The sequence below is a fragment of the Osmerus mordax genome, chromosome 7 (genome assembly GCF_038355195.1).
Source record: "Osmerus mordax isolate fOsmMor3 chromosome 7, fOsmMor3.pri, whole genome shotgun sequence".
Lineage (NCBI taxonomy): Eukaryota > Metazoa > Chordata > Actinopteri > Osmeriformes > Osmeridae > Osmerus > Osmerus mordax.
In genome coordinates this window covers 16388310-16403420 of record NC_090056.1, presented here as the reverse complement: position 1 = coordinate 16403420, position 15111 = coordinate 16388310, and the positions used below count along the sequence as shown (strand labels likewise).

Below are 15111 nucleotides of genomic sequence, written 5' to 3'. Positions count from 1 at the left end.
AACTCTCAATATGAAGTCCAAAGAGCTGTCACCATCAGTGAAGCAAGCCATCGTTAGGTTTGTTTTGATTTTTCAGCCTATCAGAGAGATAGCAAAAACATTAGGTGTGGGCAAATCAACTGTTTGGTACATTCTTAAAAAGAAAGAACACACTGGTGAGCTCAGCAACACCAAAAGACCCGGAAGACCACGGAAAACAACTGTGGTGGATGACAGAAGAATTATTTCCCTGGTGAAGAAAAACAACAGTTGGCCAGATCAAGAACACTCTCCAGGAGGTAGGCGTATCTGTGTCAAAGTCAACAATTAAGAGAAGACTTCACCAGAGTAAATAGAGGGTTCACCACAAGATGTAAACCATTGGTGAGTCTCAAAAACAGGAAGACCAGATTAGAGTTTGCCAAAAAACATCTAAAAGAGCCTGTACAGTTCTGGAACAACATCCTATGGACAGATGAGACCAAGATCAACTTGTACCAGAATGATGGGAAGAGAAGAGTATGGAGAAGGGAAGGAACTGCTCATGATCGCATGGTGGAGGTAGTGTTATGGCGTGGGCATGTATGGCTGCTAATGGAACTGGTTCCCTTGTATTTATCGATGATGTGACTGCTGACTAAAGCAGTAGGATGAATTCTGAAGTGTTTCGGGCAATATTATCTGCTCAGATTTAGCCAAATGCTTCAGAACTCATAGGACGGCGCTTCACAGTGCAGATGGACAATGACCCGAAGAATACTGCGAAAGCAACCAAAGAGTTTTTTAAGGCAAAGAAGTGGAATGTTCTGCAATGGCCAAGTCAATCACCTGACCTAAATCCAATTGAGCATGCATTTCACTTGCTAAAGACAAAACTGAAGGGAAAATGCCCCAAGAACAAGCAGGAACTGAAGACAGTTGCAGTAGAGGCCTGGCAGAGCATCACCAGGGACGAAACCCAGCGTCTGGTGATGTCTATGGGTTCCAGACTTCAGGCTGTCATTGACTGCAAAGGATTTGCAACCAAGTATTAAAAGTGACAATTAGATTTATGATTGTTAGTTTGTCCAATTATTTTTGGTCCCTTAAAAAGGGGGGGGCCACATATAAAATGTGTTGTAATTCCTCCACCGTTCACCTGATTTGGATGTATATACCCTGAAATTAAAGCTGAAAGTCTGCACTTAAAGCACATCTTGATTGTTTCATTTCAAATCCACTGTGGTGGTATACAGAGCCAAAATGATGAAAATTGAGTCAATGTCCAAATACTTATGGACCTAACTGTATGTAAGGACTTTGCTGCACTATTTCATATTTATATTTCCCCATCATTAAGTGCTTGACATCTCTGACCTTTGCCGACCACATCCAGTGCATGTTAATTAAAAATGTATTTTGTACTGTCAATAGTGTGCCAAGAGGAATGTACACAATACATCTCACAAGTACTAACTGACTGACTGATCACAAACTGATCTAGACATGGACAGAGTAAGTGCGTCAGCAGTGACAGCAGCTATCATGTCTCATCTGGCCACAGATATGGTTGAGGTAAAGTCATTGTTCAGACCACCACGAATAAATAGCTGCGAAAGAAATCGCAGAATTTCGATAATAGTTTTAATGTAAAACAACAATGTACCGCTTTTCATTTGATCGAAGGGACCTGATACATTTCATTAGACCTAGTCCTGAACTGATGTACATGCCAGCGATTATCCATTGAAAGAGGACCTTAGTCCTAGACTGGCTTATCCCTGCCTGGGATAACTCCTTTGGACTGCAGTCAAGGGCCTTTGCTATGCCCAACGCATTAGGTACCCATAGGTAGTAAGAGTCATGATCAACAATAGTATTGTCATTGTTTCCCTCGAGAAATCAAAATAAACTTACTGGAAATGTTTTTTTTAAATGCTTTCTACGTCCTGATTCCCAGCCTACACACTACTAGACTTAGTCAGTGAGATGCAACTGCAAGCAACTTGTGTAAACAAGCCCAATTTCTCATCTGTAATCTGCAACCTTTTGTTACTTTAAAACGCCTACTTTTCATCTGTTTGGACTACAAACATGGCTGCTGTAGACAGTCTCTGTGTGTGCTCTGCCTCTGCTCTAATCTCTCGGCATTCTCCAGTTCCTCCTCTCTTCCCTCCGCCTGATCTTCAACCGTTGCGATGGACATCACCGCCTGAGGATCCTCTCCATCATCTTCCGTCTCTTCCTCCTCCTCCTCCCCCTCCTCCTCCTCTCCATCATCCTCTTCCTCCTCTCTGCCATGTTCCTCCTCATCCTCCTCCTCATCTTCGTCCTGGTTGACGTCGGTGCTCTCGTCGCTGTGCGGCCCTCCCCTCAGCCCTCCCCTCAGCCCCTGCCTCTTCCTGCTCCCTCTCTTCTCCCCTCCGTCGGCCCCCGCGGCGGGGCACTTGTGGTCCCGGTAGTAGTTGTGTCGGGTGAAGCCCTTGTTGCAGGCGGAGCAGCGGAAGCGGTAGTTGTCGGTGTGGGACTGCTGGTGTTCCACCATGTGGGCACGCCTGCTGAAGGCCTTCTGGCAGAACAGGCACTTGTATGGTTTTATACCTTGGCGGCAGAAACACACACACACACACACACACGGGGGGAACATCACTCAGTTGTCCGATGCAAGTTAAATGAAGGGTTTCTCAAGAAACGCGTGTATGTGCATGTATGTGCTTTCAAGAGTTTGTGTTTTACATGAGCGACAGGTGTTTTTGCTTACCAGAATGGGACAGTATGTGTGCTTTCAGCTTGTCGGGCCTGTTGAACTCTTTAGTGCACCCAACATGTGTCCTGAAATGACAACAGCACCCTGAATGATCTGGAAGGACACACTGAGACACACAGGAGACTGGACGAACAGCTGAGGACGAACATACCGGAACGGACACTTGTATTTCTTGAAGGGTTCGTGAATAAGCATGTGCCTCTTGACTTTATCTTTCCTGTTGAACGTTGCCTCACAGACGGAGCATTTGTATGGTTTTTCACCTAGAATCAACAGTCAACCCATCAGTTAGTCAACCAGTTCATCAGTCAATCACCAAATCAGCCAACCAACAAGCAATTCGGTCCGCTAGTAAGCCAATGGATGAATGAATCTATAATATAATCAGGTGTTCTAAACACCCTAGTTCTCATGGCTAAACACAGGAGGTGTAAACAGCTTTGCACCCTGCCACGTCCCAGCCACGGTCCCGCTGACCTGAGTGGATCCGCATGTGCAGCTTGAGGTAGTGCTCCGTCTTGAGGACCTTCTTGCAGATCTGACACTTGAAGCGGCCTCCCACGCCATGTGTGGGGAGGTGGCGTCTGAAGTAACGCTCGCACGGGAACACCTGACGGGGAACAGGACACAATGAAGAGGCCTGATGGGACATGTCAAACTTGCCCTGACGTGTTGATGGTTGATCCTAGTTGAAGAGCTAATCACAATGATCTGCTTTTCAGAGTTTTGGAAACTCCTGACTTACAAATCAAATGTGTTGTGTGTGTGTGTGTCCTCCTGTTGTCTCCTACCTTCTGACAGTGAGGACAGGGGAAGTTGTGGGAGGCGGTCAGGAGGTGTTGCTCCAAGGCCTCCTGGGTAGAATACCTGCTTTGGCACTTCATGCACCTGGTGAGGAAAAACGTTTACCAACTGCTTTTAAATCTTCTGCTACATGACATGAAAACAACCAACTAGGGTGAGGGACCAGTGTGCCTGGCCTGACCTGTAGATGGTGGGCTCCTTGCGGGTGCTCTGCTGGGGGCAGAAGCAGTGGGAGTACTGGTGGACCCCCAGCTCAAACAGTGAGGGGAACACCTTGCTGCACAGGTGGCAGCGGTACGTCAGCTGCTCCTGGTGGGACCGGATATGCTCCAGGAACTGCTCCAGCTTCTGGAAGGTCTGGGAGCACGTCTTTACCACACACTTGTAAACCTGGACCACACAAATCCTTATGTTTCACTGACACACACACACGTACATTTGACAAGAAACACGCAGACAAATAAGTAGCTCCATGTGACCTGCCCATGTGACCTGCCCAGTTATGTGGCTCACCTGCTCCCCCTTGTGTTGGGTCATGTGGGACTTCAGCTGGAAGTAGGTGCTGAACTTTCCGGCACAGAACTGGCACTGGTAGGAGCTGTCGATGAGGACTATCTGCTTTGTCTGGACCTGGGTCTGGTTCTGGGCTTCCTGGGCCTGAGCTTGGGATTGGGACTGGGGCAGGCCGTTCTGCTTGTCCTCCCCATGGCTGCCATCTCCTTCAGGCTGGGAGTCACTCTCCCTGTCCTCGGACTCTCCTGGAACCTCTGAAGATACAGTCAAGATCATTCCCAGCCTAACTCTCAAAGTATTTCCGAATATGAATATAGCTACTCTTCGTTTGCAACAATGCCTTGATAAGAGTGAATTCAACATTCATGCAGGCAGCATGCACAGGAAATGACCTCACAAACACACAGGATGTCACACACTCGAGGTTACCTGGCTGCTCCGCCTCTTCCTCTGTCTGCTGCTGTAGCCCCTCCCCTTGCCCCTCCTCCTCTGAGCAGAGTGGGACCACCTTGACTGTGATTGGCAGTCTGGACACCGTGCTGGCCACGCCTAGAGGCCACACCTTGTGTGTCTGCATGTGTTTCTTAACGTTAGACTTCTGGGCGAAGGCCCGCCCACACACGATGCACTGAAAGGGCTTCTCTCCTGTGTGGCTGTAAAAATAGATAGATTTATTAGTAGGGTTGCTTTGGAAATTCATTGTGTGCCATTCGGCAATCGTCAGACAAACTAGACGACCAAGATGCCAACAAAAACATTGACGATTGGACCAATAACAAACAAAAACTTTGACTCCTGCAACAATCTCCAGAACACGCTATCTTGACGAAGTCACCAATAAGGATACCACAGAATCTAAGGTGTATTACACCACACCCATCTCAGTGGAGACCAGGAGATTGATAATGGTTGGGTAACATTGTGAAGGTGTTGCCTGGAGCAGGCCAAGGAGAGTCCTCCATGTTTTATAAAAGGTTTGGTGAAGAAGTGGGAGGAGCCTATCACCTTCTGATGTGCTGCTGGAGATCAAAGTTCTTGGTGAAGATCTTTTCACAGAAGTTGCATTTGAGCTTCGGGCCTTTTCCTTTGAGTTGTTCTGCAGAGCAGGAAGTGAAGGAAGATGTTAACCACAGACCATGTGATTCATGGATTACTGACCTGAGATGCAACATTAAGTTGTTTCCTGTCCAACTCCAAAGTGGACATGTGAACCATACTGAGCGGTTTCCCTGGCCCAGACTAAATCATTGGATCAAAGAGCACGTCGATAGGAAACGAACCTGTGGCTCCGTCTGGCCCTTTCTTGTCGTTCCGTGGTCGCTTGGGGATGATTACCTTCTCAAACTCCCCCAGCTCAGCCAGGTTGGCAGTGATGCTGCAGGTCTTGGCCTTGGTGCCCTGCTTCCCTGGGCTGTAGACTGGGGGAGTGGTGAACGACTGACTGTCCACGCACTGGCTGGGCACCTGGGGGAGGGGAGCCATGTTGGATCAGAGGATGACATTGAGCTAGCACTACAAGCCAGGTTAGGACAATAACACAGGTACACACTGTATAGAGGGATCCATGGATACAATCCACTAGCGTACTGATTGTCAAGGCTGTTTTGTGTGACCACAGTAAATAATTCCTACTCCATTACTAAGAAAATTCCTTAAAGATGAGTCACCAACTAATGATAGGTTCAGCCCAATTGAATATAAGTGGTTAACCAAACATGTTTTGTTTCTTCCTATTGGCACTTATTTGCTTTTCACAATGTATGCTTCATGTTTTGGCTACCCACAATGTTTTTGGGGCTATCTCGTTGTTTATGATCATTGACCTATGCACTTTTTTAAAGCTCTCTCTTGGAAGTCGCTTTGGATAAAAGCGTCTGCTAAATTAATACTTGTAAATGTAACTCACCTGAACAGACTGGAACTGCTGCAAGCCCAGGGTTGGAATCTCTGCACCGCCGCCCCCGGCCATAGGGGGCAGTGTACTGTAGACCTGAACAACAGAGTTGCTGTGGCTGGAGGGCACCTGAGAGGAGAGGGGCTGAGATTGGGCCGACCCTGGGAGAGGATGGGACTGTTGCTGCTGCTGCTGCTGCTGTTGCTGCTGCTGCTGTTGCTGCTGCTGCTGTTGCTGCTGCTGCTGCTGCTGCTGCTGGGGTTGTTGGTGGTGGTGGTGGTGATGGTGGTGGTGGTGATGTTGCAGGTACGACACACCTGTGTGCATACTCAGATTACTCTGAGGAGAAAGAGCTCATTAAGTGAGAGGACAGGACAGATGGTTACATTAGTACAGTTTGGTGGGATTTCTTAAAAGCACAGTATGGGTGATTCAAGCATTCCTTCATGGAGTATCCTAAAGCCCTTCACTGTTGACAATACCTTCGGACACTGAGCTAGGGTTGGTCCAGGCCTACCTGTATGGACGGCTGCATGGCGGCCATGGGCTGATCGATGGAGGTGAAGGCAGAGATGGCCGACATGAGGACGTCGTCACTGACCAGGACATTCCCCTGGACCAGGGTGTGGGTCAAGGGGGACGGAGGCACAGTGATGTAGGTGGACACCTGGTGTGGATGGGGAGAGCATCACACACCACTTTGAGGGCAAGCACACACAGACATACACACATTATGCTTGTAAACACTTTCCTAGATCAGTCATTCATATGATTGGTCGTCACCTGTCTGTTGGCAGGCGTCTGTGGCCCGGTGCTGATGGAGGGTACGGGGGTGTAGGCATTGCTGGATGCCAGGGAGACTGTGGAGAGGGAGGGGGAGTTGGCCTGGCACTGCTCCCTCTTGTGTGTCATGAAGGCAGGCAGGGAGTTGAACTGTTTCTTACACTTTCCACAGAGGAAGACGTCTTCGTCGTCTGCGAGGAACATCAACGGGGAACATGGTGATTCAGGCCCTTCATCAAAACAACGTTGTGTCGCCTCACATTGTTTTGAAAGAGCTGCATGGATTATTGTATTTGTCTGGTTTTCTAATCCAGCCTCTCCCAGTCCTGGTCTTCTGGATCCCCTGCCCTTCGTGTTTCAGATGTTACCCTTTTCTAACACACCTGATTCAAATTAATGTTTGTAATCAGGCTTCTGCAGCGCTTGACAACGACCCATTCATTTGAACCAGGTGTGTTGGAGCAGGGAAACAACTAAAACATACAGGACAGGGGGTCCCAGAGTTAAAGACCGCTGTGATAGAGAATAGAGTTCATAAGGTAGGTAGTTAGCTCACCCATGGACTGGATGGTTGAGGTCCCAGAGACATTCTGGCTGTTTGGGTCAGGCACTCCTCCCTGGCCATCTAACAGCGACTGGACCGCCAGAACCGTCTGGTTGTCCATCCCTCGGAGAAGAGAGCGAGACAGACAGAGGACCATTAGAGAGGCGGAGGTGTTGCACCACTTTCACTTAATAGCAGCTACCTATGACAGTTAGAAAGAACAGCTTGCTCTGGTTTGTGCTTCGGGTGTTTGTGAAAATCTTTTGGAGTGGTATTTCCAATCACTTCAACTATTATTGTCAAAAAAATTATTAGAGGTTGATCCGAAAATGATCACATGCTATCTTTTTACCGCTTGTTAGCCGTCGCTATCTGCACACAATTGTTTACAATTACTAGCATAGCTAGCTAACGTTTCCAACCGAGTACCTCTCAGCACTCACTATAGCTGCAGAATTGCCCATCAGTGTGCCTGATAATCATGAAATATATCAATCAAATAGCAACATTCGGCTTTTGTATAGGTGAATGACTGAAAACTAGCAATTTACAGATACCTTCCAATACTTCAAATATTGCTTGCGCCATCTTTGAGATTCCTCTCCGTGTAGGCGCTCGACTAACAAGCCTGCGAATGTGACGACTTCAATGGGCAGTGCCGAACATAGACATATATACATGTCTATGGTGCCGAATCTCATGTCTCAAACAACGGATCCTGGTTATATTATGACGCATATATATTTATTTATTGTCGTTATGGATAGGGAAATGATAAACTGACTCTAAATCAGTTGTTAGTTAAAGGAGTCAAGAAGTCAGAAAACATCTTGGTTGTGGTTAATCAAATTATTCAAAGTAAACTGTCCAGTTTGCAGATAACATTTGATGAACTTATTTATGTCTCTTTTTATGTATATATTTCTGTGTTTTTCATGCCTTTTTTCGTTTGTTCAAAGAGGATCGTCTTGAGAATGGCATCTTACGCAGCCAATGACAGGCTTGTACAGCCACGTTCTAGAGACGCACTCTCTCAGCCAATCGGAATCGTAATGTTCCATGCACGTGTAAGTTTCGCGGCAAAAAAGATTTGGCGCGTAAACCCCAACCCTTGTTCTGATCAGCTGGGACAATAACAACAATAACAGCAGATTTTGGGGTCAGGAGACAACTTTGGTTAACGAGCCAGTGCGAAGATTATCAGCGAAAGGGTGTACATGCTATGCTATCCGGATATAAATATAGTTTTTGGATTATTTACTATTATTCGAGTTTTTTTCGGATTGCTTCCTGAGAGCCCTGGCAGAAAGACAGGGGGGTAGTCCGCTAGCTATTGCTGTCAGTAATAACAAGTGAGCTTGTTAGCATGCTAACTTGCCCAATATATATGGAAACTGAAATAGTGCAAATTTGTGATCTAATTAAAAAATAAATTATGTTAGAGCTATAAATAGTATTATTGTTTCTTAGTTTTGAAATTGGGTTCTGTTTCAAAATTGTTGCTTTAGTTTCAGCCTTAAAGTTTTACTTCATCCTATCTTTGTCCTCCGGTGAATATACATATTTTTCTGTAAATCATTTTCAAAGCTCTGGACAGCGTTACAAACAACTGTTTACAAGTATTGACTGTTTTGCCAGAGCTAGCTTGCACGATTGCTTGACAAAGAGAAAGGAATAGAGCTTGACTGTGGTTTGGCCAGGCCTCGACGCATACTGTACTCTGACAGGAAAGATGAAAACAAAAGATTAGCTTTACAGCTAGCTGCAAGTTATAGAGTAAGACTTTGCTAGTAGGAACAGGCTAGCAAGTAAGCTAACGTTTCTGAATGTACTTGCGGTATAATTGGCCGCTTAGTAATTGTGCACGGTGCTAACGTTACAATGTTTGCAGTACAATCATTCTAATTCCCTAGCTACATAGCTAGCTAGCTGGGGTTGGTTTCAACTCGCTGTTTCAACATCTGTTTTGTTCTCTAATATAGAATATAGCCGAAGCAGTTTGGATAAAGTAAGTCAGCTAGCTAGCCATTTAGTGTAACTTGTTGTACGCTTTTGTGCAAGTGAACGTCAATACTAGATATGGTTAATCTCTTAAATTATAAACAGAATCTTCCAGCACGTTTGCACCGTTACCCTCAATCATTCAGTATGAAAGATGTCACAGGGTGTTCATAACTAGCAACTTTAACAACAGAGGATCTGAGTGAAGCCCCTAAACATAACCAAGGGCCAGGCACGTTGCGTACCCTTGGTCTGTGCGATGTCAGAGACGCTTATAACGGGGCAGACGTCGGAGGACCTACTGGCAGACTTTGAGTCTCTTCTCAATGCTGGAAGCATCGACCTGTCACAGGACCACCAAATTGTCATCATTTCTACCCCAAACAATGTGGGCCTCCAAACTACTGCCCCTACCACCACAGGGGAGATCCTGCTCTTTGCCACCCCTCAGGGACCAGCCAACGTGGTGGTCCAGGACCAGAGGAGACCGACTCTGGGACGACCTCCGGTACGAATCTGTAATGTGAGAGAGAGAGAGAGAGAGAGAGAATGGGAAAGCCTGTGGCTTGACTTGTGTCTGTCTCCCCAGGTGAAGAGGAAGCTGGACCTGGATAGTGACCACCAGTATGTGAGCACCTCTCGCCCCCCTTCCCTGGGCCGTGCCCCCCCCTCCACGCCAGCTCCTCCAAGAGGTACACAACCCCTCTCCTGTTTTCTTACTGATGCATTTGGCTCAAGGTTTGCACTCACTCACCTCTGCTCGTGACTCTAGACCTGTCACATGGAAAACCTTATCACAAAGCTAACTGATAATTGACAGTAATGGTCCCCATCTCTTCCTGTTTTTCCCTCTCCCTCCTTCTCTCCCCCAGTCCCCAAGGCCTCTGCAGAGAAGTCACGCTATGACACGTCTCTCAACCTGACCACCAAGCGCTTCCTGGACCTGCTGGCCCAGTCCCCTGATGGTGTGGTCGACCTCAACTGGGCCTCGCAGGTTCTGGAGGTGCAGAAGAGACGCATCTATGACATCACCAATGTCCTGGAAGGCATCCAGCTTATCTCCAAGAAGTCTAAAAACAACATCCAGTGGCTGTGAGTCCTTATTGGTCGGAATAGTCCTAATAACTTCTTGTGATGTGACTGGTTCAAGGAACAATAACAATTGGGGATTGGATTAAAAGTAGATACACACCCTTTCATGTGTGCATCATTATAACTACAAGAGCGATCACAGAAACAGGTACATACTGTCATCCTGTCCTAACGGTAGTCTCCTCCCTCCACTCACCAGGGGCAACCGAATCGACGGGGCTTCCGTGGCCAGACACCGAGACCTGCAGAAGGAGGTTTCCCACCTGACCGAGGCAGAGGACAAACTGGATGAGCTCATAACTAAATGTAACCTCCAGCTCCGACTCCTCACTGAGGACTCCCAGAACAAGAAATATCCTTTCACCAGAAAAGGCGTGTGTGTGTCTGCTTTGATGCTGTCGAGGTGTGTGTGACTAGTGTGTGTGTGTGTGTGTATCTGGTTGTGACTGTCGGTGTCTCTATGCACATCCTTTATGTCTGGCGGCTCCTTGCCTTGCATCAGTGTCTTTCTTTGACCCCCCCCACCACGCTGGGCTATGTTAAATGCCAGGACCTGAGGAAGTCGTTTGACTCTCCGGACCAGCTGGTGATGGTGATCAGAGCTCCGCCTGAGACCCAGATGCAGGTGTCCGAGCCCAGCGAGGTACGCCCTGCCGACCGGGTCGCCCTGCCGACCGGGTCTTAGCGTATTGGGGTTTGAAATGTTCTTTGTGTCGTAGTTAAGCTTTGGGAACGAGGCACTTGTCTTTTAACTTTCAAACGGTAAGAAGACTCAATCAGCGGGGACTTCGAAATGCGACGAGTGATGGGGATGTTTCTCTATTAACCTTTTATTTTAATGCGTGCGTTTGTATTTGTACACACGGCAGGGCTACCAGGTGTCTCTGAAGAGCACGCGAGGTCCCATCGACGTCTTCCTGTGTCCAGACGACAGTTCAGGGGTCTGCAGCCCGGTGACAGGAAGTAGCCCATCCAAACCTGCTACCCCCTCCTCGCCCCAGTCTGCCACCGTCACCCAACCTCACAGTAGCTCCTCCACACAGGAAGTGACATCGGCCATGGCTTCCTCCTCCCGGACAGATTCCTCCCCTCTGCAACTGTGTGGTGATCCTGGTGAGGTTCATCTCTCTTGAGTACTGATGGCTGGCTGGTCATTGACTCCTGGTCTGTATCGGGAGGTTGTTTACAGTTTGGTTTTGATTTCAAATGTTTTAGTTTTTTTAGGTAACGTCAAGTGCTAGGACTTACATCCTCTGAAATCACCTCCATCCTAACACATGCTCTCTTTGTTCTATCTTCTTCAGAATCGTTCCTGGAAGGTGACCCGTTCGCTAACCTAGGAGAGATGCCCAATTTTGACTTTTCACCCCTGTCTTCCTCCGACTTCCTCTTAGACCGCAATGGCGAGTGCCTCTCCCTCCCATTGGACGGTTTCATTAACATATCTCCGCCCCACAGCCATGACTACCATTTCGGACTGGAGGATAACGAGGGCATCAGTGAACTGTTTGACTGTGACTTTGGGGACCTGAAGCCCCTGGAGTTCTAAAGGGATGGGGACAGAGATGCACACGACCAGAGACATCTCCGTGTCACACACACACACACACACACTTACAGCCGGTGTTCTAAGGAAGGGTTGTGAGCAATGTTCAGAATGACAAAACCACACACATCTCCATCAAACACACCCTTTTACATCCGGTGTTCTAAGGAAGGGTTGAGAGAAAAGTTTTGAATCATCAGTCATGTGATCATCACCACCCTTACCCCTCTTCAGAGTTCTGAAGAATGAAGATGGGACTCCGCCCCTTTTATAACTGCACTTCTTTCAAGTGGTAGAGGCACTGCCCCCCCAACACACACAGACACACTGCCTCTACCCAAAATTAGGCTCTAACCTTGAATTCAGACAGCGCCTAATACTACTGCAGCACTTCAATCATCCAACCAAGAATCTAGCTTTAGTTTGGCTATTTAACCTATTTATACCAATAATGTTTTGATCTTTTCTACTGATGGAGAAAAGAAGTTTGTTTGAGTTATTTCTATCTGTGGTTTTCGCAAGTTTGTACAGTCAGTGGGATATGGACTTCTGAATGAAATCAGCTGGAGTATTGGCTTTCTGAGATATTACTGAATTTGTTGTCAGGTTGTTCATGATGTATTAAGTCCTAGTCTCAGGTAAATTGAACTGACAGACTTTTAAAGGAGGAGTTGATTTTTAGATGTTTTTCATGACTTAGAGAAACATTTCATAAGCCGCAAGCCTAACAAAAATATTATGTTTTTTTTACAATCTTAGAAAGGGCAAGTTCATGCCTTAAATCAATAAATCCACAGGGTACATCTAGTCACCTTTTTAGGAAATGATCTCTTTTACGCACCAGCCCAAAATTTGAGCTCCTTTATTTCATCATGCTTTTTATATAGAAGTTAATTGTTCATCTTATCACAATCCCTGTGACGTATTCTGTCTTGGCTGAGTTTAACATCCTGTTATTGTCCCTGTCCTACTTCAGTGCACTTGAAGTAGACTTGTTGTATTTACTTGCGTGTCTGCTCCCTCTCTGAAGCTACCCTGGTCTGCTCATACGTTCCAAAACCTTCTTGTATTTCTGCTAAAGTATTGTATGTTCGTGTGTTACAATGTTTTATTGTTCAAATTTAATATTTATTTAGTAGGGTGTCTTCTCATGGATGTTATGTGGTACAGGAATACTGCATCGGTTCCAGTCGATTGGGAAAGGGGTGGGGGCAGGGAGTATTCAGTCAGGTATCAAATGATGTGATGGTCAGAGGAAGTGATGTAAGATACGGGGTCACACCTTCCATTTTTAAGTTTATTTTAGCTGGTTACCGAGAGACTGTTGTGGCATGAATGTATGTACGTATACATTAAGACCTATGTTCGTGTTTCCCAGCCCCGGGGGTGCCTTTCTCCTACCCCATCATAAGCTAATTCTTAGGCACATCAATGGGAAGGTTGGTTCTCTGAAACAACCATCAAGGAACCAGTTTCTACTGTCTCTGGCCTTCAGTTTCATTCTCTTTCAAAATGGCAGCTGAATTAATTGATATGTTTGCTTTTATGAATGTTGGATGTTTTTGTTTTGTTATCAAATCTCACTATTTTCTGCAGGACTTATGCAGTGCCTTACAAGAAAAGTATTCATTAAAAAGGTAATATCAAGCATCTTGCTTGGTTATGTTGATGGTAGATTTGGCTTTCTTAGGGCGTTCCAACAAGTAAACCCAACTTTTCAAAAAGCTGAAGTTGCTTTTTAATTTGCTTCTGTCACCTATGTGATTAGTTTGATTGTTTATTGTAAACTGAAAAATATTGTTTTGGGAAATAATTTTGCTGGACAATTAATCCAGCTCTCTTGACTCATTCACTTTATAGCCGTTTTGTGGGAATAATTGAGGTGTTTAAATGAACTTGTTTGAAAATCTGGTGCGCTGAGTTTTGTTTGGATAAATATGCCATAGCCAGGCTTGATATTTGACAGTGGTCATGCTGGTGTTCAAAGTGCTTACTAGAACCTAGAGGGCTTGTCCAGCTACATCACAATCAAAATCTTCATCAATTCTGCGCTTCCTGTAAAAACATTGTTACAGAAATTATTTTTTGGTGGTCACAAATTAGGTGATGAAAATATATTTTGTACTTTGAGTGGATTGGAGCATGTCCCCTTTTGTATCAAGTTTGGTTTAAAACAAAGAAATAAAAACCATTTAGATTCGATCCTCCATTTCCTTCCTCATTCTGACTGACAGGATGTAGCGTGCTGGCAGGAAGTGGGAATGAGGGTACAGATGTTGACAGATTTGTGTTGTCTCCGTTGCACCATAACATGACGGCACTGATGCAAATCCTAAGTGATGTAACCGTCTCACACCCGTGACCTCTGTCTTCCTCCACGCCCTGCCCTAGGGGCCAGCCTGGGGCACCAAACTGGGGTCGAGGGGGGAGGAGGAGGAGAGACCTATCCCTGGATCAATAATAGAAAGTCTATGAGCTTGCTTGTAAATGAAAACTGTCAAGTTGACAGGTTTCGGACCACATTGGTTTTTTAGCATGCGTGACAATATGTTTTGTTTCTGTTGATTTATAAATAAACAGAAACCCCCCTGGGGTGTTCCTAGACCGGTCAGTTCAGTATCCCATCAGGGTTGTTGACATTCCATAGTACCATCTTCAAATCACATAGATAGGAAGTCTCAACACTACATTAAGGCCACATTAAATTACATGTACTTACATAGCAATACCTTTTTAGTAACAACATCAGTACATAGGAACTTAAGAGAAGGTTGGGCTTTCCAGGTGTAAGTTGATGCTAACATTGCCACTTCACAACATCAACTGAGACCTTACATCTCTCCTACATACTGTGCCTTCTTACACTTTTGTAATAACCCTTACCACTAACACTGACTACCATTGAATTACGATGTACCCTACAATATTTTTACTACAGTATTGGTAATGTAGTGTGTAACCTAAATGGTGTTACTGTCACCTGTCCTTACACACACTTCTGTCAGGGCACAGGTACAAAACAAAGGTTGCAATCATGCCAATGACACAATTTCCTGGAATCCAACCAACCACGTCCAGGACTTGACGGGACTGGCTCACAGTCTGTAATGAGAGTTTGACACCCAGCACAGAATGTAATTAAACACACCATCTTCCATGGTGAAATAACAACGAAAAACAACAAAACTATTCATTTTTGTTGTGTGAAA

General features: G+C 45.9%; 2 protein-coding genes across 2 annotated transcripts; one reads left to right on the top strand and one right to left on the bottom strand.

The window, feature by feature from the left end:
* Positions 1-1110: 1110 nt before the first annotated feature.
* Positions 1111-7858, bottom strand: znf341 (zinc finger protein 341). The gene is made up of 15 exons (XM_067240134.1): positions 7821-7858; positions 7276-7386; positions 6720-6910; positions 6454-6603; positions 5949-6275; positions 5323-5506; positions 5048-5138; positions 4472-4695; positions 4043-4296; positions 3711-3919; positions 3517-3613; positions 3203-3335; positions 2877-2988; positions 2720-2790; positions 1111-2559 (listed from the first exon to the last, which is right to left on the bottom strand). The coding sequence occupies exons 1-15, from the start codon at positions 7849-7851 to the stop codon at positions 2045-2047; spliced, it is 2700 nt and encodes an 899-aa protein (XP_067096235.1). The 5' UTR covers positions 7852-7858; the 3' UTR covers positions 1111-2044.
* Positions 7859-9523: 1665 nt separating this feature from the next.
* Positions 9524-14210, top strand: e2f1 (E2F transcription factor 1). The gene is made up of 7 exons (XM_067240216.1): positions 9524-9772; positions 9854-9956; positions 10137-10356; positions 10556-10708; positions 10885-10999; positions 11226-11469; positions 11661-14210. Exons 1-7 carry the CDS (start codon positions 9524-9526, stop codon positions 11903-11905), a joined length of 1329 nt encoding a protein of 442 aa, XP_067096317.1. The 3' UTR covers positions 11906-14210.
* The last annotated feature ends 901 nt before the right edge of the window (positions 14211-15111 follow it).